The sequence below is a fragment of the Anopheles coluzzii genome, chromosome 3, assembly GCF_943734685.1.
Source record: "Anopheles coluzzii chromosome 3, AcolN3, whole genome shotgun sequence".
Taxonomy (NCBI): domain Eukaryota; kingdom Metazoa; phylum Arthropoda; class Insecta; order Diptera; family Culicidae; genus Anopheles; species Anopheles coluzzii.
The window spans coordinates 77605127-77631078 of NC_064671.1; the positions used below are offsets into that span (position 1 = coordinate 77605127).

General features: G+C 47.9%; 7 protein-coding genes across 7 annotated transcripts; 3 read left to right on the forward strand and 4 right to left on the reverse strand.

Moving 5' to 3' along the window:
- Nucleotides 1–3982: 3982 nt before the first annotated feature.
- On the reverse strand, nt 3983–5845 carry LOC120959154 (serine/threonine-protein phosphatase 2A regulatory subunit B'' subunit gamma-like). Its single transcript, XM_040382340.2, has 2 exons — nt 5691–5845; nt 3983–5605 (listed from the first exon to the last, which is right to left on the reverse strand). Exons 1-2 carry the CDS (start codon nt 5743–5745, stop codon nt 4260–4262), a joined length of 1401 nt encoding a protein of 466 aa, XP_040238274.2. The 5' UTR covers nt 5746–5845; the 3' UTR covers nt 3983–4259.
- Nucleotides 5846–7329: 1484 nt separating this feature from the next.
- Nucleotides 7330–8822, reverse strand: LOC120957684 (sphingolipid delta(4)-desaturase DES1-like). The gene has a single exon (XM_040380003.2). It carries the CDS (start codon nt 8669–8671, stop codon nt 7634–7636), a length of 1038 nt encoding a protein of 345 aa, XP_040235937.1. The 5' UTR covers nt 8672–8822; the 3' UTR covers nt 7330–7633.
- Nucleotides 8823–8972: 150 nt separating this feature from the next.
- On the reverse strand, nt 8973–18084 carry LOC120957682 (uncharacterized). Its single transcript, XM_040380002.2, has 13 exons — nt 17906–18084; nt 16969–17814; nt 16730–16881; nt 16416–16664; nt 16321–16324; nt 14507–14590; nt 13459–14406; nt 13274–13390; nt 10843–10992; nt 9964–10746; nt 9729–9880; nt 9204–9633; nt 8973–9088 (listed from the first exon to the last, which is right to left on the reverse strand). Exons 1-12 carry the CDS (start codon nt 18044–18046, stop codon nt 9387–9389), a joined length of 3873 nt encoding a protein of 1290 aa, XP_040235936.2. The 5' UTR covers nt 18047–18084; the 3' UTR covers nt 8973–9088; nt 9204–9386.
- LOC120958884 (zinc finger protein 628-like) lies at nt 13164–14732 on the reverse strand. Its single transcript, XM_040381952.2, has 3 exons — nt 14507–14732; nt 13459–14406; nt 13164–13390 (listed from the first exon to the last, which is right to left on the reverse strand). The coding sequence occupies exons 1-3, from the start codon at nt 14645–14647 to the stop codon at nt 13247–13249; spliced, it is 1233 nt and encodes a 410-aa protein (XP_040237886.1). The 5' UTR covers nt 14648–14732; the 3' UTR covers nt 13164–13246.
- Nucleotides 18085–18866: 782 nt separating the features above from the next.
- Nucleotides 18867–20857, forward strand: LOC120959071 (serendipity locus protein beta-like). The gene is made up of 4 exons (XM_040382225.2): nt 18867–19100; nt 19176–19964; nt 20037–20185; nt 20257–20857. Exons 1-4 carry the CDS (start codon nt 18960–18962, stop codon nt 20288–20290), a joined length of 1113 nt encoding a protein of 370 aa, XP_040238159.2. The 5' UTR covers nt 18867–18959; the 3' UTR covers nt 20291–20857.
- Nucleotides 20858–21245: 388 nt separating this feature from the next.
- Nucleotides 21246–22990, forward strand: LOC120958675 (zinc finger protein 121-like). Its single transcript, XM_040381632.2, has 4 exons — nt 21246–21463; nt 21549–22274; nt 22343–22491; nt 22582–22990. Exons 1-4 carry the CDS (start codon nt 21347–21349, stop codon nt 22628–22630), a joined length of 1041 nt encoding a protein of 346 aa, XP_040237566.2. The 5' UTR covers nt 21246–21346; the 3' UTR covers nt 22631–22990.
- A 790-nt stretch (nt 22991–23780) lies between these two features.
- LOC120958674 (zinc finger and BTB domain-containing protein 41-like) lies at nt 23781–25437 on the forward strand. The gene is made up of 4 exons (XM_040381631.2): nt 23781–24221; nt 24317–24961; nt 25045–25193; nt 25281–25437. The coding sequence occupies exons 1-4, from the start codon at nt 24021–24023 to the stop codon at nt 25336–25338; spliced, it is 1053 nt and encodes a 350-aa protein (XP_040237565.1). The 5' UTR covers nt 23781–24020; the 3' UTR covers nt 25339–25437.
- Nucleotides 25438–25952: the final 515 nt, after the last annotated feature.

The window sequence follows — 25952 nt, forward strand, 5'->3', positions numbered from 1 at the left end:
TTCCCTCTTTCCCTTTCTTTCCCTCCTTCCCTCCTTCCCTCCTTCCCTCTTTCCTCTTCCTCTCCTCTTTCCCTCTTTCCCTCTTTCCCTCTTTCCCTCCTTCCCTCCTTCCCTCCATTCCCTCCTTTCCCTCTTTCCCTCTTCCCTCTTTCCTTTTTTCCCTCTTTCCCCTCTTTCCCTCTTTCCCTCTTTCCCTCTTTCCCCTCCTTCCCTCGCTTCCCTCCTTTCCCTCCTCCCTCCTTTCCCTCCTTTCCCTCCTTTCCCTCCTTTCCCTCCTTTCCCTCTTTCCCTCCTTCCCTCTTTCCCTCTTTCCCTCTTTCCCTCTTTCCCTCTTTCCCTCTTTCCCTCTTCCCCCTTCCCCTCTTTCCCTCTTTCCCTCTTTCCCTCCTCCTTCCCTCCCTCCTTCCCTCCTTTCCCTCTTTCCCTCTTTCCCTCTTCTCCTCTTCCCTCCTCCCTTCCCTTCCCCCTTTCCCTCTTTCCCTCTTTCCCTCTTTCCCTCCTTCCCTCCTTCCCTCCTTCCCTCCTTCCCTCCTCCCTCTTTCCCTCTTTCCCTCTTTCCCTCTTTCCCTCCTTCCCTCCTTCCCTCCTTCCCTCTTTCCCTCTTTCCCTCTTTCCCTCTTTCCCTCTTTCCCTCTTTCCCTCCTTCCCTCCTTCCCTCTTTCCCTCTTTCCCTCTTTCCCTCTTTCCCTCTTTCCCTCTTTCCCTCCTTCCCTCCTTCCCTCCTTCCCTCCTTCCCTCTTTCCCTCCTTCCCTCCTTCCCTCCTTCCCTCTTTCCCTCTTTCCCTCTTTCCCTCTTTCCCTCCTTCCCTCCTTCCCTCTTTCCCTCTTTCCCTCTTTCCCTCTTTCCCTCTTTCCCTCTTTCCCTCCTTCCCTCCTTCCCTCCTTCCCTCCTTCCCTCTTTCCCTCCTTCCCTCCTTCCCTCTTTCCCTCTTTCCCTCTTTCCCTCCTTCCCTCTTTCCCTCTTTCCCTCTTTCCCTCTTTCCCTGTTTCCCTCTTTCCCTCTTTCCCTCTTTCCCTCTTTCCCTCTTTCCCTCCTTCCCTCCTTCCTTCCTTCCCTCTTTCCCTCTTTCCCTCCTTCCCTCCTTCCCTCCTTCCCTCTTTCCCTCTTTCCCTCTTTCCCTCCTTCCCTCTTTCCCTCTTTCCCTCTTTCCCTCTTTCCCTCTTTCCCTCTTTCCCTCCTTCCCTCTTTTCCTCTTTCCCTCTTTCCCTCTTTCCCTCTTTCCCTCCTTTCCCTCCTTCCCTCCTTCCCTCTTTCCCTCTTTCCCTCTTTCCCTCCTTCCCTCCTTCCCTCTTTCCCTCCTTCCCTCCTTCCCTCTTTCCCTCTTTCCCTCTTTCCCTCCTTCCCTCCTTCCCTCCTTCCCTCCTTCCCTCTTTCCCTCTTTCCCTCTTTCCCTCCTTCCCTCCTTCCCTCTTTCCCTCTTTCCCTCTTTCCCTCTTTCCCTCTTTCCCTCCTTCCCTCCTTCCCTCCTTCCCTCTTTCCCTCTTTCCCTCTTTCCCGCTTTCCCTCTTTCCCTCTTTCCCTCTTTCCCTCTTTCCCTCTTTCCCTCTTTCCCTCCTTCCCTCCTTCCCTCCTTCCCTCTTTCCCTCTTTCCCTCTTTCCCTCTTTCCCTCTTTCCCTCTTTCCCTCCTTCCCTCCTTCCCTCCTTCCCTCTTTCTCTCTTTCCCTCTTTCCCTCTTTCCCTCTTTCCCTCCTTCCCTCCTTCCCTCCTTCCCTCTTTCCCTCTTTCCCTCCTTCCCTCCTTCCCTCTTTCCCTCCTTCCCTCCTTCCCTCTTTCCCTCTTTCCCTCTTTCCCTCTTTCCCTCTTTCCCTCTTTCCCTCTTTCCCTCTTTCCCTCCTTCTCTCCTTCCCTCCTTCCCTCCTTCCCTCCTTCCCTCCCTTCCCACCTCCATATTCGTACCTTTCCTTTCCCGCTGCGCATGACCGGGAGCAGGGGGTACTGGCACACAGCTGTTGGAAGATTGAACAGTATACTTAAATTGCCGCCTAGTCCGCCTACCGTTAGATCCACCGCTGGTTAATGACGGTGTTTTTTTATGGTGGAGGTGCATCCTTCCCCCTGCCTGCTGCGTATGCACCGGGCAGGAGACAGTGTGGCAGTATGCAAGTTACCCGCTGGATAGGAGCGGTCGCGCGGCAACGCCATCATTCCGCACATCTGCATGCCCGTCGTGGGTTCTAATCGCGTATAAACCATCCGCCGTAGCAAGGGGTTAGTCACCGGCTCAGGCTACGTGGTACTCAAGTCCTGAAAAGGCCGGCATGATCGCGTTGGCTATTACGCCAATAATAATAACAAGAACTTAGCATAGCAGTCCACACCCGGGTAAGAGTTTGTCTTGACTTTGTTGCTGTCGGGCTACCGCTGTGACGCGACAAATGCACGGAATGCACTCGACCAAAACATGAACCTACCGATCCGAACCCATTCCAAGGCAGTGCCGGTCGCACGGCGTCATGATACCGACTCAAAACCAACAAGCCACCAGATTCTGGACGAACAGGTGCAGTATCATACGCGCACCGTAATAAACCAAACCAGAATTCTCTTTTGTATGAATTCAATTCAAGTTTTGTTTCCACTTGCGTCCGCTAGCGGAATTGGAAAGAAATGTGTAACATACCACATGCACGTTTGCTTCGATCGTTTGTCTTTTTAATACCCCCAACAGCAGAACCGGTCGCAAAGATGGTGGTGCCAATCAAATGGTTGTATTGTCTCCTAGGTAGCGGTAATCGACCGCGTACAGTGCGTTTTCTGAGAATGCATGGAGTGTGTAGACGCAGCCGGTGACAATGCACGCATCAGAATCAAACAGTTTTGGGGTTCCCGCACGCACACACACACACGCGCACGCACGCATGCACGCGCGTACGCGAGAACGCACCCCGAACGCGCGTACACGCACGATCGATTTCCGCTACCTTATCGGAAGAATTGCTGGATTAACTTGTAGCGCATCCTCATCCAAAGCACCGGGAGGGGAGGGGGATCGCGGCATGATAGAGTGGACGATCACTTTCCCCGTGCTGTGTGTGTGTCGTGGCCAGAAAACTCGAGACAAATTCCGGCACATTGAAAAAAAAAAAATTTTCATTGCCACTATACACCGTGCTACATGATGTTTAGAAGATCGTTGAAGCATCAAACATGTTCAGATTTTAAAAAAATATTAGATCAGTGTTAGACGTTCTCGTACGCTTGTTTGAAATTGGCTTCTTCACCCTCGATTGGCACGGGCATTAAATGGCCTCATCAGCAGCGGCACGAAATAAAATAAACCATCAATACACCGATAACACTTTAAATCCCAAAATGAACCAACTTCTCCCGCATCGTCAAGGTCGTCACACACGAATAAATAAATGCTAACACCCACCAATTACAATACACAACCGCAATGTACATATATACACCAACGCATACACACAATCAGCTGACGGCGAAAGGCAAAGGCACGGGCTGAAGCGCAAGTATAAGGCAAGGCAGAGAGGGGAAGGGAGTTAGAGGAAGAGGAGGAGGAGGAAGGAGAATGGGCGCCAATATTTTTGAATTTTTCGGCCGTTTTTTTTGCTCCACCGTCTGAAATAGTTCATCCATTCCTTCAACAGATGGCGCTCGTTCCGCACCTAAAAACTGCAATAAATGCGCTGGCTATCGTAGTTTTGGCTGAAGTCTAGCGTATTTTTTTGCGTATTTTTTTGACACAAAACGACGCAAAAAACTACGCAGAAAACTGCTCGAATTTGCGCAGCGGGAGGCATGATAAAATTCTCTGAACGCCTTGATTTCTTCCGTCGCTTTGCGCAGCGGGCGATCTCCGACAGGTTCAACTCCACCTGATCCAGCCAACGAGCTCGCTGTGCTCCTCTACGCCTCGTGCCGAACGGGTCGCTGACGAGCACTCTCCTGGTAGGGCATGAGTCAGTTAAAATTAATTACATATATTCAAAAATTAAACCACACTATTTTTAAAAAAGAGCTGCAGTTAAGGCATCATTTATTATCAGTCATGGTTCATTTTGTGTGTAAGATAATGCACTTTTTTCTGGTTAGTCTGTAGAATACTTTGCCGGCAAAAAGACGCCGCCCGCGTTGTTTAAAAAATACTGACACGAACACGATTGTAGATCGCTCTGATTTGTGTAATAAGGAATGTTTCGATCCGCGCTGTATATGGCTTTCCATCTCATACTAAAACGCCGTCCGGCATTCATCTTCCTCCTCCACCTTCCCCTCCACATCAACGTTTGCGCTGCATCATAAATTGTGCGTATCGTCACTGGCCGTCGACGTGACCATGACCTCCCGATTTTCGTACGCCCAGAACTTGTGGAACTCGATCAGTATCGAGACGACCGTTTCGCCATGCCCGCACCGGATCAGATCCTTCAGCGTGATGCGGGTCGGATCCTCCGGCTTGACCATGTCGAAGATTTCGTCCTTCACGTCGTCAAAGTTGATCGGTTCGGCCCGGTGCGCCGACAGCTCCTCCTGTATGCCCTTGAAGAAGTAGTTGAGCGTGAACGCGGTCAGGTAGCCCTTGTGCTCCACGTCCAGGATGCGGAACAGGTAGTGCAGGCTCTGCGGCTCGCCCCGATTCTCCAGCGCCAGCACAAAGTCCAGGTACGTTTTGTAGTCCATCTCGCCGTCGTACGTCAGACACTCGGCAAACACGCGCTCGAGAAAGATGGGCGTCAGCGTGCCCGTCCCGTACCCGATCAGCTCCTTCTTGCTCAGCATGCCATTGTGGTCCTTGTCCAGGTTGAGGTAGTGCCCGTACACGGACAGGGCCGACGGTGCGGAGAACCAGTTCAGCTCCTGCGCATCCTTCGGTATTTCCTCGTCGCGCAACTCGAGCAGATCGTCCAGAAAGCTGCACGTCAGCACGTCCCGTATGCGGATGCGGCCCGTGCGCAGCGGGTCGAGAAAGAAGAAAAATTTGCGCACCGTCGTGCAGACGTAGAAGCTGTGGAACGATTTCTCCAGCCCCTCGAGCTGGGGAAAGGTCGGTATCAGCTCGAGAATGTACGACTCCATGTCCGACTCGCTCAGAAAGCCCTGCCCGGTGTAGTCGTAGAGCGAGAGGCCGATGCGGGTCTGCTGCAGCCACACCTTGCGCATCGTGTAGTTGAACAGCGAGATAACGCTGATCTTGCCCGGGTTGCCGCTCGATGCGAGCAGCCGCGCGAAGGTCGTCGCGGTAAGGTAGCGCCGAAACTTTTCGCCCGCGATCGTGCCCACCTTGCAGTAGTTCTCGTAGTTGATGAACTGCTCCTCGCCGATCAGTGGCGGACTGTGGTGCTTCTCCAGCAGGCTCCACAGCAGCTTGAACTCCGCATTGTCCAGCAGCTCCTTGCTGCGCTTCTGCAGAAACAGTGTGCGCGCCTCTTCGCGCAACTTTTGCGCCAGCGAATCGGCACTCTTCGGCAGCTCGAAGTGGAACCGCGGAATGTAGCGATACGTGTCGACCGTTTGCGAATCCGGTTGCGGTTGGTCCGGTGCCGCGGTGGGTGGCTTTTTCTTTGCTAGCTCGGCACGATACTTCTGGAACAGTATGTCCTCGATCTCATCATTCGTTTTGGAAGGGTACTGGCGGTGCAGAGCTGTTGTGCACAGAGAAAGACATTGAAAGGTCACTTTTTCAGCAATGTAAATAGATAAACCTTACACTCCTCTTACGAAACGTACCACTTGGCTTGATTTTATCGAGATTCGACAGCAATTTTTCACGGAAATCGCTCATTTTGTACGAAATTTAAGCGATGGAATGTTGGTGGTGTACGTGCTGCATCTCGTATTGTTTGCAAACAAAAATCGCATAGCAACGCGGCCCAAGTAGCAGAAACGCTTCGTTCGTCGCGCTTCGCTTCAGCACAAACGGAGACACATGGGTGATTTCAAAGTGACAGTTGGTGTAACGGCTTCTTGTATGAATTCGGTTTTTTTTTTTATTTTCATGATCTATTTTTATAAGACAATTTATTATTTTCTATTCAGAACTTGATATATGTTGATTATATATATGCATATATATATGCTGATTCTAAATTTAAAAAAAAAACAAATGTTCGGGCAAGTCAAAAGATCCAAAAAAGCAAATTACATGAACTGAGTAGGATTGATAGGCTCTTCCAGAAGTGACGTGCAGATTAGTGATGTGCTCTCTGGAGCGCACCCACGTCTTCGGTCTGACTCCGGAAAAATGGTAGTTTCCCCAGAAGTAGGAGTCGTCTAGAATCATTATCGCCTGGAATCATAATCGTCAGGGTCAGAGTCGTCCGGAGTACTCCGGAGTCGTCTGGAGTTGTCCAGAGTCGTCACGAGTCGTTCGGAGTTGATCGGAGTCATAGTCGTTAGGGTCGGAGCCGCCCGAAGTCGTCCAAGGTCGTCCGGAGTCGTTTGGAGTTGTCCAGAGTCATCCGGAGTGATCCGGAGTCGTCTGAAGTTAGCCGTAGTTGTCCGGAGTTGTCTGGAGTTGTCCGGAGTCGTCCGGAGTCGTTTGGAGATGGAGTTGTCCAGAGACGTCTGGAGTTGTCTGGAGTCATAGTCGTTAAGGTCGGAGCTGTCCGGAGTCGTTCGGAGTCGTTTGGAGTCGCAGTCGTCCAGAGTCATCCGGAGTTAACTGGAGTCATAATCGTTAAGGTCGGAGCTGCCTAGAGTCGTCCGGAGTCGTTTGGAGTTGTCGGGGGTCGTCCGGAGTCGTCCAGAGTCGTCCGGAGTTGCCCGGAGTCGTCCAAAGTCGTTTGGAGTTGTCGGGGGTCGTCCGGAGTTGTCCGGAGTCGTTTGAAGTAGGAGTCGTCCGGAGTTGTCTGGACCCATAGTCGTCAACGTCGGAGTCGTCCTGGGTCGTCTGGAGTCGTTTTGAGTCGGAGTCTTCCGGAGTCGTCCGGAGTTTTCTGGAATCAGAGTCGGTCGGAATCAACTGGAGCTGTCTAGTGCAATGTGCGTGTGATCAGGCATTTCATTTCGTTGTGTCTTTCACTTCGCGCGGCACTTCGTATACAGACCATTATTTCGATTGCCGACTCCAGCTGATTCCGGACGACTCCGGGCGACTCCGAGAGAATCCGGACGACTACGGACGACTCCGAACGGCTCCAGATAATGCTGGGGGGACCTTCCGGAGTTGTTTCTGAAATTATCGGAGTCGGATTGTAGTCGACTCCGGATTTTTGCTAACTTTATCCATGACTATTGCAGATCCTATTATGATTGTCAATTTCTCAAGGTTATTTTCCACCAAAAACGCAAGCGGAACACTTTTCACGACTCCATTGAAAACCCTCAATTCGGATGTTGGCTAGCAAACGAGTACATCCGGAACATGTGTAGGTTTAGAAAACTTTTTTTTAAGCACAGCAGTAGCAGTTTAACGTATTAATTCCATTCCAATCACGCACGGTTACAGTGTTTCGTGGTCAGTGAAACTTCGCACGTCCTATAAATTGATCACACATTCGCACCGACGGCTCTATCTCGCCCCTATTACGCCTATCACCGTCATTATCTATCACCGTTCTGTTTATCTATTCTGTCCAAAAATTTTATTACAAAACTTGCCGTTTTTCCCCCCAAAGTATTACGTCCATACACAAGTACACACACGCGCGCCTACGGTGATAGCGAGGAGCTTATCTTTTCTTCTGCTCTACTTCAGGTTGCCATGAGTCATTGATCAGACCAATCGATTTTTCGGCGGTGGGCGCTTTCGGCCGGTCCAGGCTCTTGCGCTTAATGCGGGCGTACGGGCCGACGGCCGGATCGGTAATGAAATCGTACAGCACCCGCACCCACGAGGTGTGCTGCGGCATCGTTTCGTAGTACTCCGGCGCAATCTTTTTCAGCTCGGGCAGGCGGCTCCCCGGGATGGCCGGAAAGTCGTGATGCTCGTTGTGGTAGCCCACGTTAAACGTGATCCAGTTCAGTGGCCCATAGTACGAGTACGTCTCGAAGCCCTTCGCGAACATGTAGTGCTCGGCAATGAAGTGCCCGGCGACGGGATGTAGACCCATCGCCAGCACCGAACCGATCAGCAGGTACGCCATCATGCGCCAGCCAAACACCAGCACGACGAGCGCGTTGAACGTCAGCTGCACCGCCGTATTGATCAGCTCCAGCTTCGTCACGGGCAGCGGATTCACGAACAGGGGCCGCAGCCCGTAAAAGAACGGCTGCAGGCAGACCCACACGAACTTGCCGAACGTGGTGCAGAACAGCTTCGCCTCGACCAGCGTCGGCACGTCCGGGTCGAGATCGTCGTCCGCCAGGTGGCGATGGTGCAGGTTGTGATACTTTTTGAACGACACCGACATCGGCACACCGATCGGTAGATTGCACCACATGCCGAAGTACCGGTTCGCCAGCGGGCGCGCGTACCCGAACGCCATGTTGTGCGATATCTCGTGGTTCGCCAGCATGAGCGAGTGGTTGATGACGCCCCCGAAACAGTACGCCACCAGGACGATCATCGGCCAGGACTGGTGCTGCATCACGTACAGCATGGCGATCTGCGTCAGCACCATGGCGGAGACGATGTACTTGAACTTGGGATCCGGCCCGAACAGCTTCTTGATGTGCGGGTACTTTTTCACCATTTCCTGCCGGCGGCGGGTGTGCGGTTGGTCATCGTACACCCACTCGAAGTCGGTACGCGAAACGCGCTGGCCCATCGTGTTCGTTTTTCCTTCGTTTTTTTCTTCTTTTGAGCCTGTTAGCGGACACTGCCGGACAACACCTCAACGGTCCAGGTGCTAATCCCTCCGCGGTTGGGGCGCTTGTCGTGGTGTCGGAACGTTTGCCCAGCTCACACTGCACCGATAATTGGAACGGGCCAAACCAAACCGCGGAAACCCACTATCCACTGCCGCGGGAAAAGATAACATTATTTTCTATCGTCTGCTTATCTCAACCGATCAGGTTGCGCGCGCGCGCGTGTGTGTGTGAGCTTGGGGAACGCATTGGTGTGCACGGATACAAATATGGGGGAAGTTTAGGACCATCAATTATATCAATGTTTTGATACGTTATCGAACCGCGTAGTGTGCAAACAGGCGACGGATTAGTTGCGAGTCACGTTCACCAAAAAACTTTGAATGAAAAAAAATGTCGTTCGTTTTGAGGAAATCGTCAGATCACGTATCCTTACGTCCTTAAACAAATTTTTGAATAATGAATTTCTTAAAGTATCACTTTAAAACTTACCTAATTTGTACTGTTGCTGCTGTTCTTTTGGATATTTCCAATAGGAAAATTAGTAATAACGGTTTCCTGTTTGAAAGCACCACGACGTTTGTATACAATTTCGACCTGCACGTTTTGGGCAAGCGATTTCCGATTTTAGACTCATTTATTTTTTTCTTTCTCTGTTCGGTTTACCCATCATTCCTAGCCCAACTGCTGCTCGTCCTGCTCTTTCTCAGCCACCAGCTCCGGGTGCGTCTTGCGCAGGTGCATATTTAGTAGCGATTTGTAGCGGTACGATCTGCCACACAGGTCACACTTAAACAGCACACCGCTGTGCGTGCGTTCGTGGATGTTGCGCGCGTGCCTACTTTTGAACCGCTTCGGACACTTGCCGCACGCGTACGGTTGCTCGTCCGAGTGGACGCTCTTGTGCACTCGCAGCGCCCGTCTGGGAAGTAGAGAACATTGGGAAAAAAGGAATTAAGATACAGAAAAAAACAATGGAAAAAACGGCACAGCGGCAGGGATGGTTTGCCTTCATACCTCACTTTGAACTGTTTGCCACAGATGTCACACTCCAAGGGCCGTACATTCGAGTGAATGCGCTTCATATGGTCGTGCAGGGCCGATTTTTGATTAAACTGCTTTGGGCACAGCTTACATTTTGCCCGCTCACCGATGCCGTGTTGGGCGAGCTACGGAACGAGACCAAAAATCATGTCGTTTACAGCCACGCTTGCACTGTGTATTGTGCTCCAGCCTACTAGACGCTACGTACCATGTGCGATTTGAGCGAATTCCTATTCGTGTAACCCTTGCCACACAGTTTGCACCGTTCGCAGAGCAGCTTCAGATGCACCGCACGCACGTGCTTGACCAGATTGCCTTTGTTGGTCATGGCGATCGGACAGTGCGGACAGGCGTGAACCCGCGCCTGCTTGTGCACGGAGTTGGTGTGCACGGACAGGCTGGTCACCAGCTTCCCGCATATGGTACACAGCTGCTGCTGTTTGTACGACTTTCTCGTGCGCATCGTACAAATTTCGCTCGCCTGTGATGAACTGTCGTCATGCTCGACCGTGCTCGCAGCTGCCGCCCGCTGGACCACTGACCATTTGTATAGGATTGGCCCGGCACCAGGGTTGCCGCACTCATCGCTGTCGGACTGTGTGCCGGGATCGATGTAGTTCGCCGAGTAGTTGGCCGGCTCGACGTACGAAGTATCGCTATCACTTTCCTCTTCCTGGTGCGTGTATGAGTACTCCTGCTGGCCCGTACCGTCGGCGCGCTTGAACACCGATTCATCTTCCTCTTCATACACTTGCTCATACTCATAATCGTCATCGTCGTCGTCGTCATCGGTGATCGTTTGCTGGGAATCGCTTTTTTCACCAACAGCCTCTTCGGATTGTAACCCCTCCGTGCTAGCGATCAGTACACCGGAAAGCACTTCAAAGAGGGCATCATTGTTGAGGCAGCATTGGCGAAATTTGGCCGACACTGTCAGTTTCTGTGTGCACGCGAAACAGATCGCGTATGAGATGTTTCCCTTTACGTTGATCTAGAATGGGGGCCAAAGTGGAATCCGTACATTAGCGAACAGCAACAGTAGAGCCACGAATCAGAATCGGTGCTTGGCGGAGGTAGCCGGTTTTACCTTAATTCCGGTGAATCGTTCTACATCTTCTATCTTAAGCAAGGTGTCCAGCTTACTCGTTAATGGTCTCAGCAGCTGCTCGTCCTGGCACAAACACAATCGGCAGATATTGTGTATTTCCCGCACTGCTTTCGCCATGCCGATTGCGAGCTATTTTACAGTAAACAAAACATTTGCAACAAGGAGTGACGCCGCTGTCAAACTGCCGATCAGCGCCACAGGGTGGCTCTGATGTTTGTAGCCGAAAGCAAAATTATCATTTAAAAATTGCGTTGATAGGGTTCATTTTATTGAACATTTCGTTCGAACTGTCCCTTAACTTCTGCGATAAGGCACTGCAGTACATAAGAAGATACCTCAGAATATAGTATGGGATAAGACAGTTGCGGGAAGTACGATACCTCCTGCATGATAGCTCTAACTCTGTATTTATATTTATTGTCCGGCGCTACAACCGCTTTGGTCATGTCCTGCCTCAGGAGTGCCCGAAACTGCTCACGGTCTCGCGCCATCGTCTGCCAGTCTGTTATCTCGGCTTTAATGGCGGACGCCTCCACGCCATCTTGCCACCTTAGTTTGGGCCTACCACCCCTCCTCTCTCCTTGTGGACGGCCTAAAAAGATTTTACGGGCTGGGTCGTCCGTTTCCATGCTTGGAAACATGGCCAGCCCACCACGAGCCTGGCGAGCTTCATACGCTGCACGACAGTGAGATGGCCGTACATTTCGTATAGCTCGTCGTTATAACGGCTCCTCCATTGTCCTTCCACACATACAGGGCCAAGGATCCTTCTGAGCATCTTCCTCTCGAACGCGGTCATAAGGGTTTCATCAGAATTTGACAGTGTCCATGTCTCAGAGGCGTTTGTGAGTACCGGGGTACTATATAGGTGCTACCGGTCGCGACAGGTTCTTTGAGGTGAACTGATTTCTCAGGCTGTTGAACTTAGCTACCATGCTATTGTCGTTGCTTATCTGCAATCCGAGTTTGACTTATAGAAGATGGTTCCCGTAGTCTCCATCCTCTAGTCACGGAAGGGCCTCTCTAGCGCCAAGTTAACTAGCTCTAGCAATAGAGCTCATAGCGTCGTATATGTTTACCCTGCCTGGTAACAATCATGCGGCTTTGAAGTCAATGAAGAGATGGTACGTGTCGTGTCTGTATTCTGCCATCTTCTCCAAGATCTGCCGCATAGTCAAGATCTGATCAGTGGTTGATTTTCCGTTTCGTTCCGTTCCTCTTTGAACATTTCCGACTATCTCTTCGACGTGCGGGACAAGGCGATCCTGAAGGATCAAGGAGAATATTTTATAGGCGGTATTCAACACCGTAATACCCCTGTAGTTATTGCAGTACAACCTGTCTCCCTTCTTGTACATGGGTTAGATGATGTCGAGATTCCAGTTACAAGGTATCGAGATTCACTATCCCACACCTCGGTAACAATTTGATGATTTTCGTTTTCTATTCATGCACCTCCAATCTTGACCATTTCAGCTGCGATTCCGTCGGTTCCGGGTGCCTTTTTACTTTACAGCCGACGGATAGCTTTTTGTGTTTCTTCTATACTAGGTGGCAATAGCATGACACTATCTGCTAGTAGAGCCTCTAGCTGTCCATTTAACTGGTCCTTGAGTAATTCATCGAAGTACTGAGCCATTCTTGTTGCAACATCAGGTTACCTTAGGTGTAATGTTGTTTCGGTGACCTGCTATCGCTTGGTAAAACTTTCGTGTCGGTCCGTATGCCTCTCTGGTTTGCTCGAGTTACCGCATGTTTTGCTCTTCCAAAGCATGCTTCTTGGAGCGGTGAACTCGTTCCTCTTCGCGTCTGAGCCGTCTATATATCTCCGCGTTCTATGCCGTTGCTGCATTGCTCGGTATGCATTATTCTTACGTTCAGTCACTTGTTTGCATTCTTCGTCGAACCAGCCAGATTTGGTGTTGCCACGACGTGGTGGGAGTATGTTTGTTGCACAGTTTATTATTTTTGCTTTTAGAGTGTTCCACTTCTCGCTCTTAATTTCATATCTGTTTTCTGGTTGTAGAGACTCTTCTCGCCAACTTGCTCGTGTTGTGGTTAACTAAGAACTATTTATTATGTCAGAAGGCATAGGCTACTATGCCTAGGAAGCAAAGTTCTGCTGAGACGAAGCATAGCCTACCACAGTTACCGAAAGCCTAAAAGGATGGCCAAATCACGGGATGAACGATTCCATGGGTAATTCTGTAGCAGAATTCAATTCATCAGAACCTAGATAGCAATTATGTTTGGCAATAGTTGGCATTGCCTGGTATATGCTAATGACCGTAACGCGATGATTGCAATTCACTGACGACAAACGAATTTATTTCATTCCTTCATTCGAGTTTTGTACACACACGACACTAACTAGAGCCAGAGTTTACGAGCTTCCAGGATCGCTAGCTACAAGTGTTTTCGTGATATTGTGTAGCCTGTTGTAATGGTCGCGCAGATATATTTCATTGCTGAACGATTTCCCGCAGTCCTTGCATTCGAACCTTTTGCCCTCGTTCGCGTGGTTAAGCTAGAAACACAAAAAAACACAAACATTTGCAACGGTGCGCTAAGGGTAACGAATTTGAATTTACTTACCATATGATATCGGTACGTTTTGTGATGGATGAAGCCTTTGCCGCATATTTCACATGTTTTGCATATCTTTTTGACGTGTATCTGCTGGATGTGGCCTCGTAGATTGGACACGTGCCTGAACGTAGCCGGACAGTGCGGGCACACTTCCAACCTTTCGTCCCGATGGTACCGGACGTGGCTTTTCAGATGGTTCGTCAAGGCACCACACTCATCGCAGAGGTGTCGCTTCCTTTTGACGCGTGGGCGCTCCTGCAATAACCAGCAGTCGTCCTCCTTCGGCGTCGGTGTCGGCATTGGTGCGAAAATTGGTTCCATCTCGTACCCATCGTTCACCAGCGGTTCCGGGATGCCTTCCGTTCGCTTCACGAACGATCCTTTTTTGACGCGCTGTTTACGTTTACGGCGGGGCGGCTCATTATAGTCTACCATCCAGAGGTCATCATAGGACATTGGCTCACCGATTTCAATGTAGTTGGCAGAGTGGGCGAAATTTTCGTCGTCGTCGGCGAACACATACTCGATCGACTCATCATTGCTAATGCAGGAAGCAGCTGGCGGACTGTACGCACGGTAATGCTCCTGTGGTAGCTGTGGTTGTACCACCGGACAATGCTTCTGCTGAATGAAGGTCGGCTCTGGTCTCTGCTGTGGACTCGCTAAAATCTCAATTTCCTCCAAAGTCTCTATTTTGGTCAAACTCTCAATCTTCATCGGAACGTCCTCAACCGTATCCACCGGTTTCACTTCCTCTGCAAAGTCTTCGAAATCGCTGTCCAAATATTCAATCGTATCGCCGTACATTTCCTTCACGCTGGAAACCATCGCATCGTACAGCTCGTGGAAGAGGGCATCATTGCCCAGGCAGGTGTCCCGGAATATGGCGGTGTGTTTTAGATTTTCCGTACACTCCAAGCACATGGCGTACACCGTTTTGTTGTCCTCGTTTATCTGGAAAAAGAAACAACCACACAGAAAAGAGCGAATTAAAGTGCTTCGTACGTAAAAGCGTATTTGATGGCGTCAGTCGCCAGCAGCCGTCTGGCCTTACGTCTATCCCGGTGAACCGTGCTACATCCTCTATCTCCAGCGAAAAGTCTGGCGCTTCCGCTATTGGGATAAGATATTCTTCGTCCTGCGAGAGACAAAATCGACAAATTTTCACCATTTTCAGCGTAGTCGCGTCCTCCATTGTGAAGCGATTGTGAGCATTTGTTGGTAAATATAGGGTGAGCAAGGATTGCCAAGAACTGTCAAAACGATGCTAGCGCGCAAATCACACAACCACACGCGCAAATCACACAACCACACACGCACACCAGCACTGATGTTTGTGCGAGTAATAGTGATGTGCATAGTTACGATTCCGATCCGATTTCTACTCCGATCAAATGGGAACCATTAGTTCCGCGAAGAGTCGGAGTCGTCCGGAGTTTTCCGGAATCGGAGTCGGTCGGTGTCAACTGGAGCCGATGCAATGTGCTTGTGATCAGGCATTTCCTTTCGCTGTGTTTTTTGTCTTTCACTTTGCACTTCGTAAATAGGCCCTTGTTGCGAAGGATGACTCCGGCCGACTCTGGACAACATTGATTATGGCCGATACCGGACGACTTCATACGACCTAGCCTAACAAATCGAGCTAAAATAATCCTTATCTTACCGCTTAGTTACCGGTAATTTAAGAGTAATTTAATGGTTAATTAGCAGTGGTTAATTTACCCATTCGAGCAGTTTTGATAAATCCTATTCCTTCCTTTATTTTATTTCTATTTTTTCGGCCAAATTGTGAATAAATTACAGTAGAACGTCGGTTATCCGGGCAGCTCGGGACCGGACGGTTGCCGGTTAATCGATTTGCACGGATAATGGTCCAAGAAATGTCATTTTCATATAAAAATTATTATATTACTAGTTTTTGATTAGTTTTATGATTAATCCAAATTGAATAAATCTATTAAACGTTATTAAAATATTATTTTAATCAATAACTACAGGTTTAACAACTGTTCATGAACAAAAATGAATTTCGAAAATACCTTTAGACACCTCAGAGCTACACAAACATCTGGTTGCCCACTTGACTATCGCTGCAAATGTTCGCTGTACGTTTAAACAGCTGTCACATTCATGCGCACGGTTAAGCCGCCCGCCGGTTAATCCGCCCCCGGATAATCGACGTTCTACTGTATTTAATCTTTCTCCTTGTATCATACAAACGATTACGATGTTTTTGTTGCAGCAAACTCAACTGGAACATCCGCTTCATCCAGAAAAGGTTATGTGCAATTAGCACTAATAAATCTTCCACTAAATGTTCATTAAAACAACACTCTTCATGTTGTTATTTACAACTTTACAATGATAACAAACGACAACACTTCGTACTGCTAAATTGCTCTCAAATTGCTGTTGTGACAGACAGAAAACTGCTCGAATGAGTAAATTAACTGAAGGCTGTCTGGATGGGGACTCCGGACGAATTCAGTTGATTTCGGACGACTACAGACGTCTCGAGATATTGCTGGGCGGATTTGCCTTCCGGAGTCGGTTCCGCAATTATCGGAGTCGGATTGGACATGCCTTTTCATGGACATTTATCAAAAACTTGTTTTTATCATTATTAACGTCCCTACGTCCGATCGTCTGAAGCTACAAATTTAAGTGATTTTTTTTAAATACTTTCGTGAAAATTAAAAAGAGAATAAATACCATTGAATAAACTAATAAATACCTCCTCTACTCTAACACTAAATATTTGCTCTCCCTACTAATCAACACCACCATTTTTGGTCAGAGTATTTCTTCGTTCCGTGTTCAGCCTCGACAATGGCGAGTCAAGCTCATGCATGCTCAAGCTAATAATACAATACTAGGTACAGTTGGATGAGCTAAATCATTGCAAATCTAAGTCAATTGGTGAACGGCATCAGTCGCAGCACTGGTCGGGAAGACTTGCTTGCTACGCGCTACTGGCAGGTACCGTATCCTCATTTTCTACCAGCACTTCCGGGTGCGTTCGTTTCATATGCATTCTCATCAGAGCCTTATAGCGATACGGTTTACGGCAGACGTCGCACTCGTAGAGGAGCCCACTGTGAGCTTGTTCGTGGATTCGCCTCGCATACTGGCTTTTAAAACGTTTGCCACATTCGCTACACTCGTACGGTCGCTCCGACGAGTGCGATCGGCCGTGTTTCTTCAGATCATACCTTAAAAATAAAATAAAATACATATATTCTTGATCCGTGAACTCATCTCTGGCGCAATGTGTTACCTTGAGGAGAAAAAGGCACCGCATAAGCTGCACTCAAATTTGGTCGCATTGCTGTGACACTTTTTCACATGCCCTCGCAAGCCGCTCGCGTGCCGAAACACCTTCGGGCACACTTTGCACTTGTGCGTGTCACCGATGCCATGATGCACGACCTATAGAACCCGGGAGAAAGAAGAGAAAAATGCCATTCACACATGGGTTGGCAATGGCTACGAGCACACACCAAGTACCAAACTTACCATGTGCGACACGAGGGAATTATTGTGCGTAAATCCTTTGCCACACAGTTCGCACGATTTGCGTATCCTCTTCTCGTGCACTGCCTCGATGTGCCGCAGCAGGTTCGAGTATTCCACCATCTCCACCGGACAGTGGGGGCAGGCGTGTTTGATAAGCTTGGAATGGTTCAGCGTGTGTCGGGGCAGATCGTTGATCAGTACACCGCACGTGTCGCACAGATATTTTCGTTGCTTTTTCTTCGGTCTCGTCCGTGCCCGTGGTTCGGTCGGTCGGGGGGATGAAACTTGCTCCTCGTTGACACCTTTTACCCGCTGTGTGGCTGGAGTGGGCGAAAGGATTTGCCTATCGGTCGGTTGCGCACGGTGGAACCAACCATCTTCGCCAATTTCGCTTTCGTCTGACAGTGACGGATCGCCCGGAACAATGTAGTTGGCCGAGTAGAAGAAATCGGTATCTTCCGTCACAGGCTCATCGATACTAAACTCTTCTTGCTGTTTTTCGTGCAGTTCCGATACGACATTTGCGTTATCCAATTCCTCATTTCCGTGCTGGATAACCTCAACAATGAATTCCTCTTCGAGATAATCGCTGGATTCATCCTCGAGATTGCCGATGTCATCGTACGGCTCGTCGCTGACCTGTTGCTTCGCTGAATCGGAATCGATATTGTCCGGAGTGTCAGTTGGGGTGTCTACCTCCGGTTCGCCGGTTGAGGCAACGAGCACGTGCAGCTGTTGGAATAGCACATCCTTGCTAATGCATGCCTTCCGGAACTCGGCAGACTGTTTCAGCTTGATGATACAATTAACACACACCCGTACGGTGGAATCTTCATCTGTATCGATCTACAAGCGAGAAAGAAACGAGACATCGTTAGAAGCTTTGCCCGGTAAAAGCTGAGCACACACAGCAAGGATATAGGATAGGATAGCTTACCAAAATGCCGGTAAAATGATCTATTTCCTCCAGGGTGATGGAAGAATCTGTGAGGATTTTTACAGGAACCAAGCAATTATCGTCCCGACACAGACAAAAGCGACAAATGAGCAGCAAGTTTGGCGGAGCGCCGTTTTCCATTGCGAAGCTGCCCGTAAACTGTGTGTAAACAATGCGCTCGATACAGCTGTAAGGATGGGTCAACTAGCACCGTGCTACCACGCGCAGCACAGAACAGTAAAGTATGCGAGCACAAATGCACACTCAATAAAATTGTGGTAGCACTTATAGCACAATGTTGTGCCATAGGGTAGATGTACCAATTGTTGTGCTATGGACAAAAATATTAAAATTAAGAAAATAATGTGATTATTTTCGATTTCATATCGTTAACCCACCAAATTTTAGAACAATTGGAGCTGTCAGTTCTGATAAGAAGATGGATTGACCTTGCCCGCGCTTGGCCCATCTTTTCCAAACATGTTGACTAGGAAAAGATGGATCAAGTACAGAATAAGGTCAATATGCTGAACAGGATTTTAACCTCTCAATTGCTTTGATTCATCCACTTACATCACTGCACAACTTCGGCAATATTATTAATATATAAATATGCACTATGCACTGACCAGCAAAATGAGAGGGTCCATTTGCAAGTAAACAGACACACGCATACACATCTTACACATACATGTTTCACAACAAATGAACTTCCTTTAAAAATTCCTTTAATACATTCACTTTGATATTAAAAATCAATTCTAGCATTTTTTTTGTTTATGAAAATTTTGTTCAGTAGTTTTGTGACAATTCTTGTTTTAGTCCAAACGCTGTACAAACTCGTCCGTAATTGGTGCACCTAACCTACAACTAAATTGTGCGTGGTAGCACCGCACAACACAATAAAAAGTGCTACATGACCCATCACTACCCAGCTGCGTGCTGTCAAACCGTTCACAACAATCATCTGTATTTGAAAGAAATGTGTGTATTTTTGGAAATGTTTGTTTGGAATATGCTTGTCCCAGCATAATTTGCACCGATCACCATCGCGATGGAGCGTGCCGTTCCGGAGGAATTAATAACAGTGTGCCGGTTTTGTTTGTGCGAGGACGATGATTGTTTGATTCCTATCGAGGATTTACTCGACTTTGAAATTACAACCGAAGATTTAGAACGATTCTCCGGGATAGAGGTAAGCGACATGGTTTGCTCTACCTCATACCGCAGCTGTTTGTAAACAAATGATCAATTTTGCTTGCATTTGCAGATAAACGACGATAACAAGGCAACGTTCTCAGTATGTATGGACTGTACCAGCAAGCTGAAAGTAGCATCCACCTTCCGCAACACGTGCCTCAAAAATGACCCGCTTTTTCGCGATCTGTACCAAGTGCTGGTTGCTAGCGGCAAGGAAAGGCTACAGAAAGTCGTCGCTCGTATCGAGCTATCGGATACAGACGATGGAATGGACGATGAAGACGCTCAAACCAAACCGGTGGTGATATATCTAAACGACCCCCTGTGGAAACCATCGAAACAAAGCGTACCGGAAGTAGCTCCCGAGCCGAAGCTGCCGAAACGATCAGTCGAAATCCCGGCAATGATTACGGATGACGACGATGGTACCCAGCACAGTGAAGCGTTTTCGTGCGCAAGCACCACCGATGAGGTTGTGTGCCATGGCGAGCTCTTCGCGTACTCGGCCAACTACATAGAGCCGGGCGAGGAACTGTTCGACCCGAACGAGATGTGGCAGATGTTTATCAATTGGGGCGATAGCTTAAACCCACCATATCCCGAGGTCCGTGAACTGGGCAAGAAAAAGAAAAAGCGCTACCTGTGCGACATATGTGGCATTTCTATGAGTTGCATTCTGCGTCATTATGACAATCACAGCGAGGAGCAAATACACAGCTGTCCCCACTGTCCGGTAAAAATGAAGCAAAAGAGCAACATTGCCCAGCACATACTTACGGTGCACTTGAAGCAAAACACCAGAAAGTGTGCAATATGCGGCAAGGGCTTCATTCATCACAAAACGTACCGATATCATATGGTTAGTATTGGATAGCATGGTGCAGAATGTGTGAAGGCAATTGAAAATGCAATCCTCTATCCTTCCTTTCAGCTTACTCACGAGGGAGAAGGAAAAACGTTCGAATGCCCGGACTGTGAGAAAACGTTCCCGAATGCAATTTACCTAAGAGATCACTTCAATCGGCTTCATAACGCAGCGAAGGCGGCGAAGAAAACGCAACCAGCCAAAAAAGTGAGAAGGTACGCTTCTATAGTAATTTAAAACATTTAACTTATCAATAAGCTATTAATAATTTTACATACCTTTTTAGGAAAAGAAACCAGCCCCAAATAATGGCAGCATAGCTTCAGACAAACATATTTTGATCTGTACAAAGTGTTGTTCACCTGAAGAGGAGCTGGCTCCTCAATTTACTCCAGGTTAGCGGGCTCTCGATGGTTTGGAAATCTATTCCATTCACGGTGGTTACGTTCGACTATCTCCTTTAGTTCGAACGTTATTTTTCTACCTTTTCACGAAAAGGAACAATTCTAGGGGCAACATATGTTGGCTCAATATCAATTCAAGCATAGGATAAGAAGCAGTTTCCAGAATGGGAAAAGATCATTTCTTGCTAAAGTACTTGTTCCTGGAACATGAAATATTTAAGATAACTTTCAGGATCGAACTACACTCGAGTCCAGTTCCCCTCGCACAAAATATTTACTGGAGCCATGACAAAACAAAATCAAAACAGAAAATCCTACAAGCACCCGGCATTTAAGCTATTTGTGTTTGTATTTTTACTGTTGGAAAGTGCTTAAATGTCTCTTTCAAGTATAGTTATACGTAAGCAAGTTAGTAAGAAAGTATATGTATTATAATAGTGTGTAAATGAATAAAAAGTTCAGATAGCTTTGAATACAAACGAATAAAGTATAAAAAAAAAAACAAAATAAAAAAAAAATATCCACCCACCATCTACTCGGGAGCATCAGAACCATATAAATTCTTATTATTACGGATTTATGGGTCAGTCAACATCTATTTTTACGAAGAAAAAAAAACGCTCATCCAATGTGACCGTTCAAACAGACTCAGAGCGACAACGTCACAGAGTCTTGGTCGCAAAATTCTTGGTCGCAAAATTCTTGGTCGCAAAATGCTTGGTCGCAAATTTCTTGGTCGCAAATTTCTTGGTCGCGAAATTCTTGGTCGCAAAAATCGTGCCGAAAACTGGTACAGTTACCCTATCTCCGAATCCGCTAAAGTCGAGAACCGCGTAACTCGGGAACAGACTGTAATCTGTTTCCTATAATTAACGTCAAAGCCTTTCGGGGCGGCAGTTGAAAACAGCTGATTTGAACCTGTTTGTTTACTAACAAATTTATCGGCCTGGTGATGTACCGGTGTCCTCCAAAATGATGAAAATTTGTCGTTTTTGTCTGCTCGAGGACGAAGAATATCTTATACCGGTCGCGGATGCCTCCGAGCTGGCGATCGATATCGAGGAAGTGGCACTGTTTAGTGGCATAAGGGTGAGTAATAGCGTGCTAGTCGAGTGTCCCACGCTAACGCGCACGAGTAGAGCGTACCTTCACCTGACTTTCCTTTGCAAAACAGATCGACGATGACAACAAAACGGCCTACGCCATGTGTCTGGAATGTACCAACAAGCTGCAAATTTGTTCCACCTTCCGGAAAACGTGCATGAGCAACGACACACAGTTTCGTGAGCTACGTGCCATGGTGGAGGCGAGTGCTAGCGAGCCAACCGAAACTGTGGTCGAACTATCAGACAGCTCGGAGGTTACGTTCGATTTCGATGGATTTGGTGACCACTGCTTACAGTCGACACCCAGCGAGCCAGTGTGCAGTCGTAGCAACATCACGGAGCTGTTGCCTGAACCGGACCACAAGCAGAGCGAACCGGTGCTACCGGTCACGAGCGCCATCATCGAAGCGATCGCGAACGATGAAGCGTTCGCGTACTCGGCCAACTACATCGAGCAGGGTGAAACGGTGCACGTTGAGGATGTGATTCACAGATCGTTCGTCGACTGGAATAACAGCCTAAATCCCATACCGCCCCGAGTTCAGTACGTGCGCGAGCGCGGCAAGCGAAAGAAGCATCTGTGCGAAATCTGTGGCGTAATAGTGTTCCACATGCCGTCCCACTATGAGAAACACCGCGAGCCCTCGTTCGAGTGTTCGCTGTGCCCGGTAAAGACGAAACATAAGGCGACCATGGCACAGCACATCGAACAGGTGCACCTGAAACTGGTGAAAAAGAAGTGCAAAATATGCGGCAAAGGTTTCATTCATCACAAAACGTACCGGTACCATATGGTATGCATATTTTGGGGGGATGGCCTGTATTGGATTGCACTTACATCCGTCTTCCGTATTCGTTGCAGCTTACTCACGAGAGCAAAGGGGAAAAGTTCGAATGCCCGGACTGCGAGAAAACGTTCCCCAATGCCGTCTATCTGAGGGATCATTTTAATCGACTTCATAATGCGGCTAAGAAACCCAGAAACACCGGTACAGAACGCAAAGTGCGAAGGTAAGCGAATGTGTTTCCGTACAACTAACACCATTGTACAGTTTGAAGGAATCAAATAAATTAATTATTGTCGAAACTGTTTTTTTTTAGGACACGCAACAGATCCCGCATTGCAGATGAGACAAGCGACACCGAATAAGTACAAACGGGTTTTATTTTTATTTCTATGGAGACTTTCAGTTTATTGGCCTTGTTGTGGTAGCAATCCATAGGAGTGATTTCTTTGAAATTGTAACCAAAGGTTGCTTTAGCCTATATACAGACCATTTTTCGGAACTGCCCTATGCAAGAGTTCCTGGATGCACGAGAGTTGCAGCGTGTGAAAATACATTAGAATTCAACTGCTCCAAGCGCCACAGATTAAGCTTAAATGACTGGAAAATTAAATATCAGATAAAACCGATCAATCATGTAAGGCAGTAGTATGTAAGTTAGTCTTAATGTTTGTTTAACCACAAATGGCGGACAAATTTACCCAATAAACAAACAAGCAAACAGATGGCGCCATCAGGTTTTATTGCTGTTAAACGAAGTCTTTTTAGATTCCTTTTAGGTTTAGAACTTGAACCGTATAGAACCCATCTAGTGTTCGTTTAGTGGATTTGTGGAACTTGGGGCATGTATGCTGTGACATACAGTGGTGTACGTGAGTCCTTTAAAAAAACAGACACTACATTTTCACACGCAGTTTTGACACCAAACGTTTTGAACAACGTGTACGGACATTTTTCCACATGATCAAACAAGTTAGTTTATAACAATCAAATTTTGTTTATTAAACTTCTGACTCAAATGCAGAAAAAACAGGAGAATGTCTCGATTATATTTAGATTAATTTTTGGGTTTCTTCTAGGACTTCCTATCTGAAAACATATTGCATATTTCGATTGCGCCACTTTCGCACCACTTCCAGGGTTTCCACGTACCGTGAACACTACCGGAAAGGTTACAGGGTTTTCCAGAGGTTCTCATAGTTGTGGGACACTTTCTCGACTCTTTCGTATGGGAAGTGAACTTCATATGAAGGAAATTGGACTCTATGGCACCCTTTTTGAACAGGCTTCTTGGAAATTCCTATTGGATTTATCCAAAAAGGGTGATATATAGTCCAATTCCCATTGCATTAAGTGCATTTCACTTAATAAAAAGTCAATTAGGTGTCCCACAGCTATGAGAGCTCTTGGAAAATCCTGTAATGCACAATTTGTTATAACTAGCCCTTAAAAGATAACTAGATTATATCTCACTCCGATTCCAGACTACACCGACTCCGGGTGACTGATACTTCGAAAGACTACACCATCACCGGACGAAACCGATTCTAGACGATGATGTCGGTCGAACCTGCCTTCCGAAGTCAGTTCCGAAAAGGTCGGAGTCGGATCGGATTCGACTCTGGATTTTTTTTTCTCCAACTTTACCCATCACTAGTGTGAAGGGCCGAAACGGCGCTAATTTTGACAGCTCCTTCGATCATCATCACAGCGTTGTTTACCAACAATATTCCGCACATCAGCAGCAACAGCAGGATGGCGAGCGACGATGCTCCCTTGCAAGATTCCGTTTCTTGCAACACAGAACAAAAAGAAGCCGAACAAGAAGCCCCGCAAAGTTTGTTGCATATTTGCCGATTTTGTCTGTCCCGCGATGAGGAAGATTTGATTCCCCTAGAGAACGTACTACTACTAACGCTTACGATCGAGGACATTCTGCTGTTTACAGGCATCCAGGTAAGAAACGGTGCGCATTGCCAGCCACAATGGCCTTGCGTTTTCTAACCCCCTCCTCGTTTAAAATCCCTACCACCACCACCACCACCTTGCAGATAGAGGAGGAGGACTATGGAGAAATCGCCTTGTGCGTGAAATGTACGAACAAGATACAGATCTGTTCCTACTTCCGGCACTGCTGCCTAACCAACGATACCACCTTTCGCGAGCTGTGCGCGGACCTGATCGCCAAAGTAAAGGCGGCACGCATCGAAGCGAAGGAAGCGGCGGCCGCCGCAGAACAGGCCTTGCGGGAGGCTGAGGAAGCCGCACTGGAAGTAGAGGCCGCCAACCAGCACTGCGACACGATCGAGCTTAGCAGTGACGATGAGTTTAACTACTCGGCCAACTACATCAAACCCGGCGAAGTGTTACACATTGAGGAGCCGATGTACAGACCGTCCGATTGGGACATGAGCTTAAATCCGACGCCCCCAGCCGTTCAGTGCCATCCGCGCGAAAAGGGCAAGCGCAAACTGCATCTGTGCGATCTGTGCGGGCTGAAGGTTGGCCACATTCCTACCCACTACCTGGACCACAGCACGGTGGCAACGGTTGGCTGTCCGTACTGTCCGGTGAAAATGAAGGCCCAGAAAAGTATCAACGAACACATCCACACGGTGCACTTTAAGCTCGTCTCGAAAACGTGCGAAATCTGCGGCAAAGGCTTCGTCCACCATAAAACGTACAGATACCATATGGTTGGTATTGGGAAACGTGCTCTAGCTCCCACTCTCTTGCCCCACTGTCGCTCAAAGCGCTGTTGTGCTTTCTTCCTTCCCAGATTACACACCAAGACGAGGGAAATACGTTCGAATGCAAAGACTGCTCGAAAACATTCACCAACTCAATCTACCTGCGGGACCACATTAAGAGGGTGCATAATGCGGCGAAAAAAGTTAAACCCAAGGACTCGGAAGAAACCGTGAAAAAGTAAGCGAATGGCCTTTTTTTAGCGCACGCTAGAATGGAACCGATTTTGACGAATAGGTAATGGTAATTTGCTGTGCTATTTTTCAGAAAAAGAATCCGATCACGCAATTCTGAAGATAACCGCATCTACCCCGACTCGGACTGAGGGCCTAAATCTGCTTACAAGCCACCATCGGCAGACGAATGAGCCACCAATGTTAATGTATTTTTAACTTCCAGTATACTAAAACGCTTTCTAACTATAGTACCGTACACCTCCTACAATCGGTATTGCTGCTATATCCGAATAAGGAGTAGTTTTAGAAGTTCTGTCTACCCTAATCATTCGATCCGAGAGAAACATTCACTCATTGTTATGCGCATCCATATTGAAATACAGGTAGTTCCCGAAATCCGAAAATAAGTGATATTTTGGTAGAAAATTACGAGATTTGACTTACGCGGGGAAATTCGAGAGAAACACGCGTGGCGGTTATTTTGCGGCCGTTTTCGGTACCCATGTACCGTGGTATCTCAAGGATCCGGGGCCTGTACCTGTATAGCACTTGTCTTCCCCGTGTATCTGCTATGACTGCATATGTCTTCTTCTTCTTCTTCTATTTGGCGGAACGTCCTAACAAGGACATGGCCGGCCCTATATAGACCGTTTTCGAGATTTAATTCTTTACCACGGATGTCGGATAAAAGTCAAATGTCCTTATACTACGACGGGGGGTCCATTGTAGGCTTGAACCCATGATCCCATAAAGGGCATGTTAT

Excerpts from the sequence above, each read along its gene's own strand:
- LOC120959154 (XM_040382340.2), bottom strand. The coding sequence starts at position 5,745 with ATGAGCGATTTCCGTGAAAAATTGCTGTCGAATCTCGATAAAATCAAG. Across the intron at positions 5,606-5,690 it reads CGATAAAATCAAGCCAAGTG|CTCTGCACCGCCAGTACCCT; the intron begins GTACGTTTCGTA and ends TGTGCACAACAG.
- LOC120957684 (XM_040380003.2), bottom strand. The coding sequence starts at position 8,671 with ATGGGCCAGCGCGTTTCGCGTACCGACTTCGAGTGGGTGTACGATGAC.
- LOC120958884 (XM_040381952.2), bottom strand. The coding sequence starts at position 14,647 with ATGGAGGACGCGACTACGCTGAAAATGGTGAAAATTTGTCGATTTTGT. Across the intron at positions 14,407-14,506 it reads CACGGTTCACCGGGATAGAC|ATAAACGAGGACAACAAAAC; the intron begins GTAAGGCCAGAC and ends TTCTTTTTCCAG. Across the intron at positions 13,391-13,458 it reads AAACGTACCGATATCATATG|CTTAACCACGCGAACGAGGG; the intron begins GTAAGTAAATTC and ends TTGTGTTTCTAG.
- LOC120957682 (XM_040380002.2), bottom strand. The coding sequence starts at position 18,046 with ATGGAAAACGGCGCTCCGCCAAACTTGCTGCTCATTTGTCGCTTTTGT. Across the intron at positions 16,882-16,968 it reads ATTCCCTCGTGTCGCACATG|GTCGTGCATCATGGCATCGG; the intron begins GTAAGTTTGGTA and ends CGGGTTCTATAG. Across the intron at positions 16,665-16,729 it reads GGTGCCTTTTTCTCCTCAAG|GTATGATCTGAAGAAACACG; the intron begins GTAACACATTGC and ends TTTATTTTTAAG.
- LOC120959071 (XM_040382225.2), top strand. The coding sequence starts at position 18,960 with ATGGAGCGTGCCGTTCCGGAGGAATTAATAACAGTGTGCCGGTTTTGT. Across the intron at positions 19,965-20,036 it reads AAACGTACCGATATCATATG|CTTACTCACGAGGGAGAAGG; the intron begins GTTAGTATTGGA and ends CCTTCCTTTCAG. Across the intron at positions 20,186-20,256 it reads CCAGCCAAAAAAGTGAGAAG|GAAAAGAAACCAGCCCCAAA; the intron begins GTACGCTTCTAT and ends ATACCTTTTTAG.
- LOC120958675 (XM_040381632.2), top strand. The coding sequence starts at position 21,347 with ATGATGAAAATTTGTCGTTTTTGTCTGCTCGAGGACGAAGAATATCTT. Across the intron at positions 21,464-21,548 it reads CACTGTTTAGTGGCATAAGG|ATCGACGATGACAACAAAAC; the intron begins GTGAGTAATAGC and ends TTTGCAAAACAG. Across the intron at positions 22,492-22,581 it reads ACAGAACGCAAAGTGCGAAG|GACACGCAACAGATCCCGCA; the intron begins GTAAGCGAATGT and ends GTTTTTTTTTAG.
- LOC120958674 (XM_040381631.2), top strand. The coding sequence starts at position 24,021 with ATGGCGAGCGACGATGCTCCCTTGCAAGATTCCGTTTCTTGCAACACA. Across the intron at positions 24,222-24,316 it reads TGCTGTTTACAGGCATCCAG|ATAGAGGAGGAGGACTATGG; the intron begins GTAAGAAACGGT and ends ACCACCTTGCAG. Across the intron at positions 24,962-25,044 it reads AAACGTACAGATACCATATG|ATTACACACCAAGACGAGGG; the intron begins GTTGGTATTGGG and ends CTTCCTTCCCAG.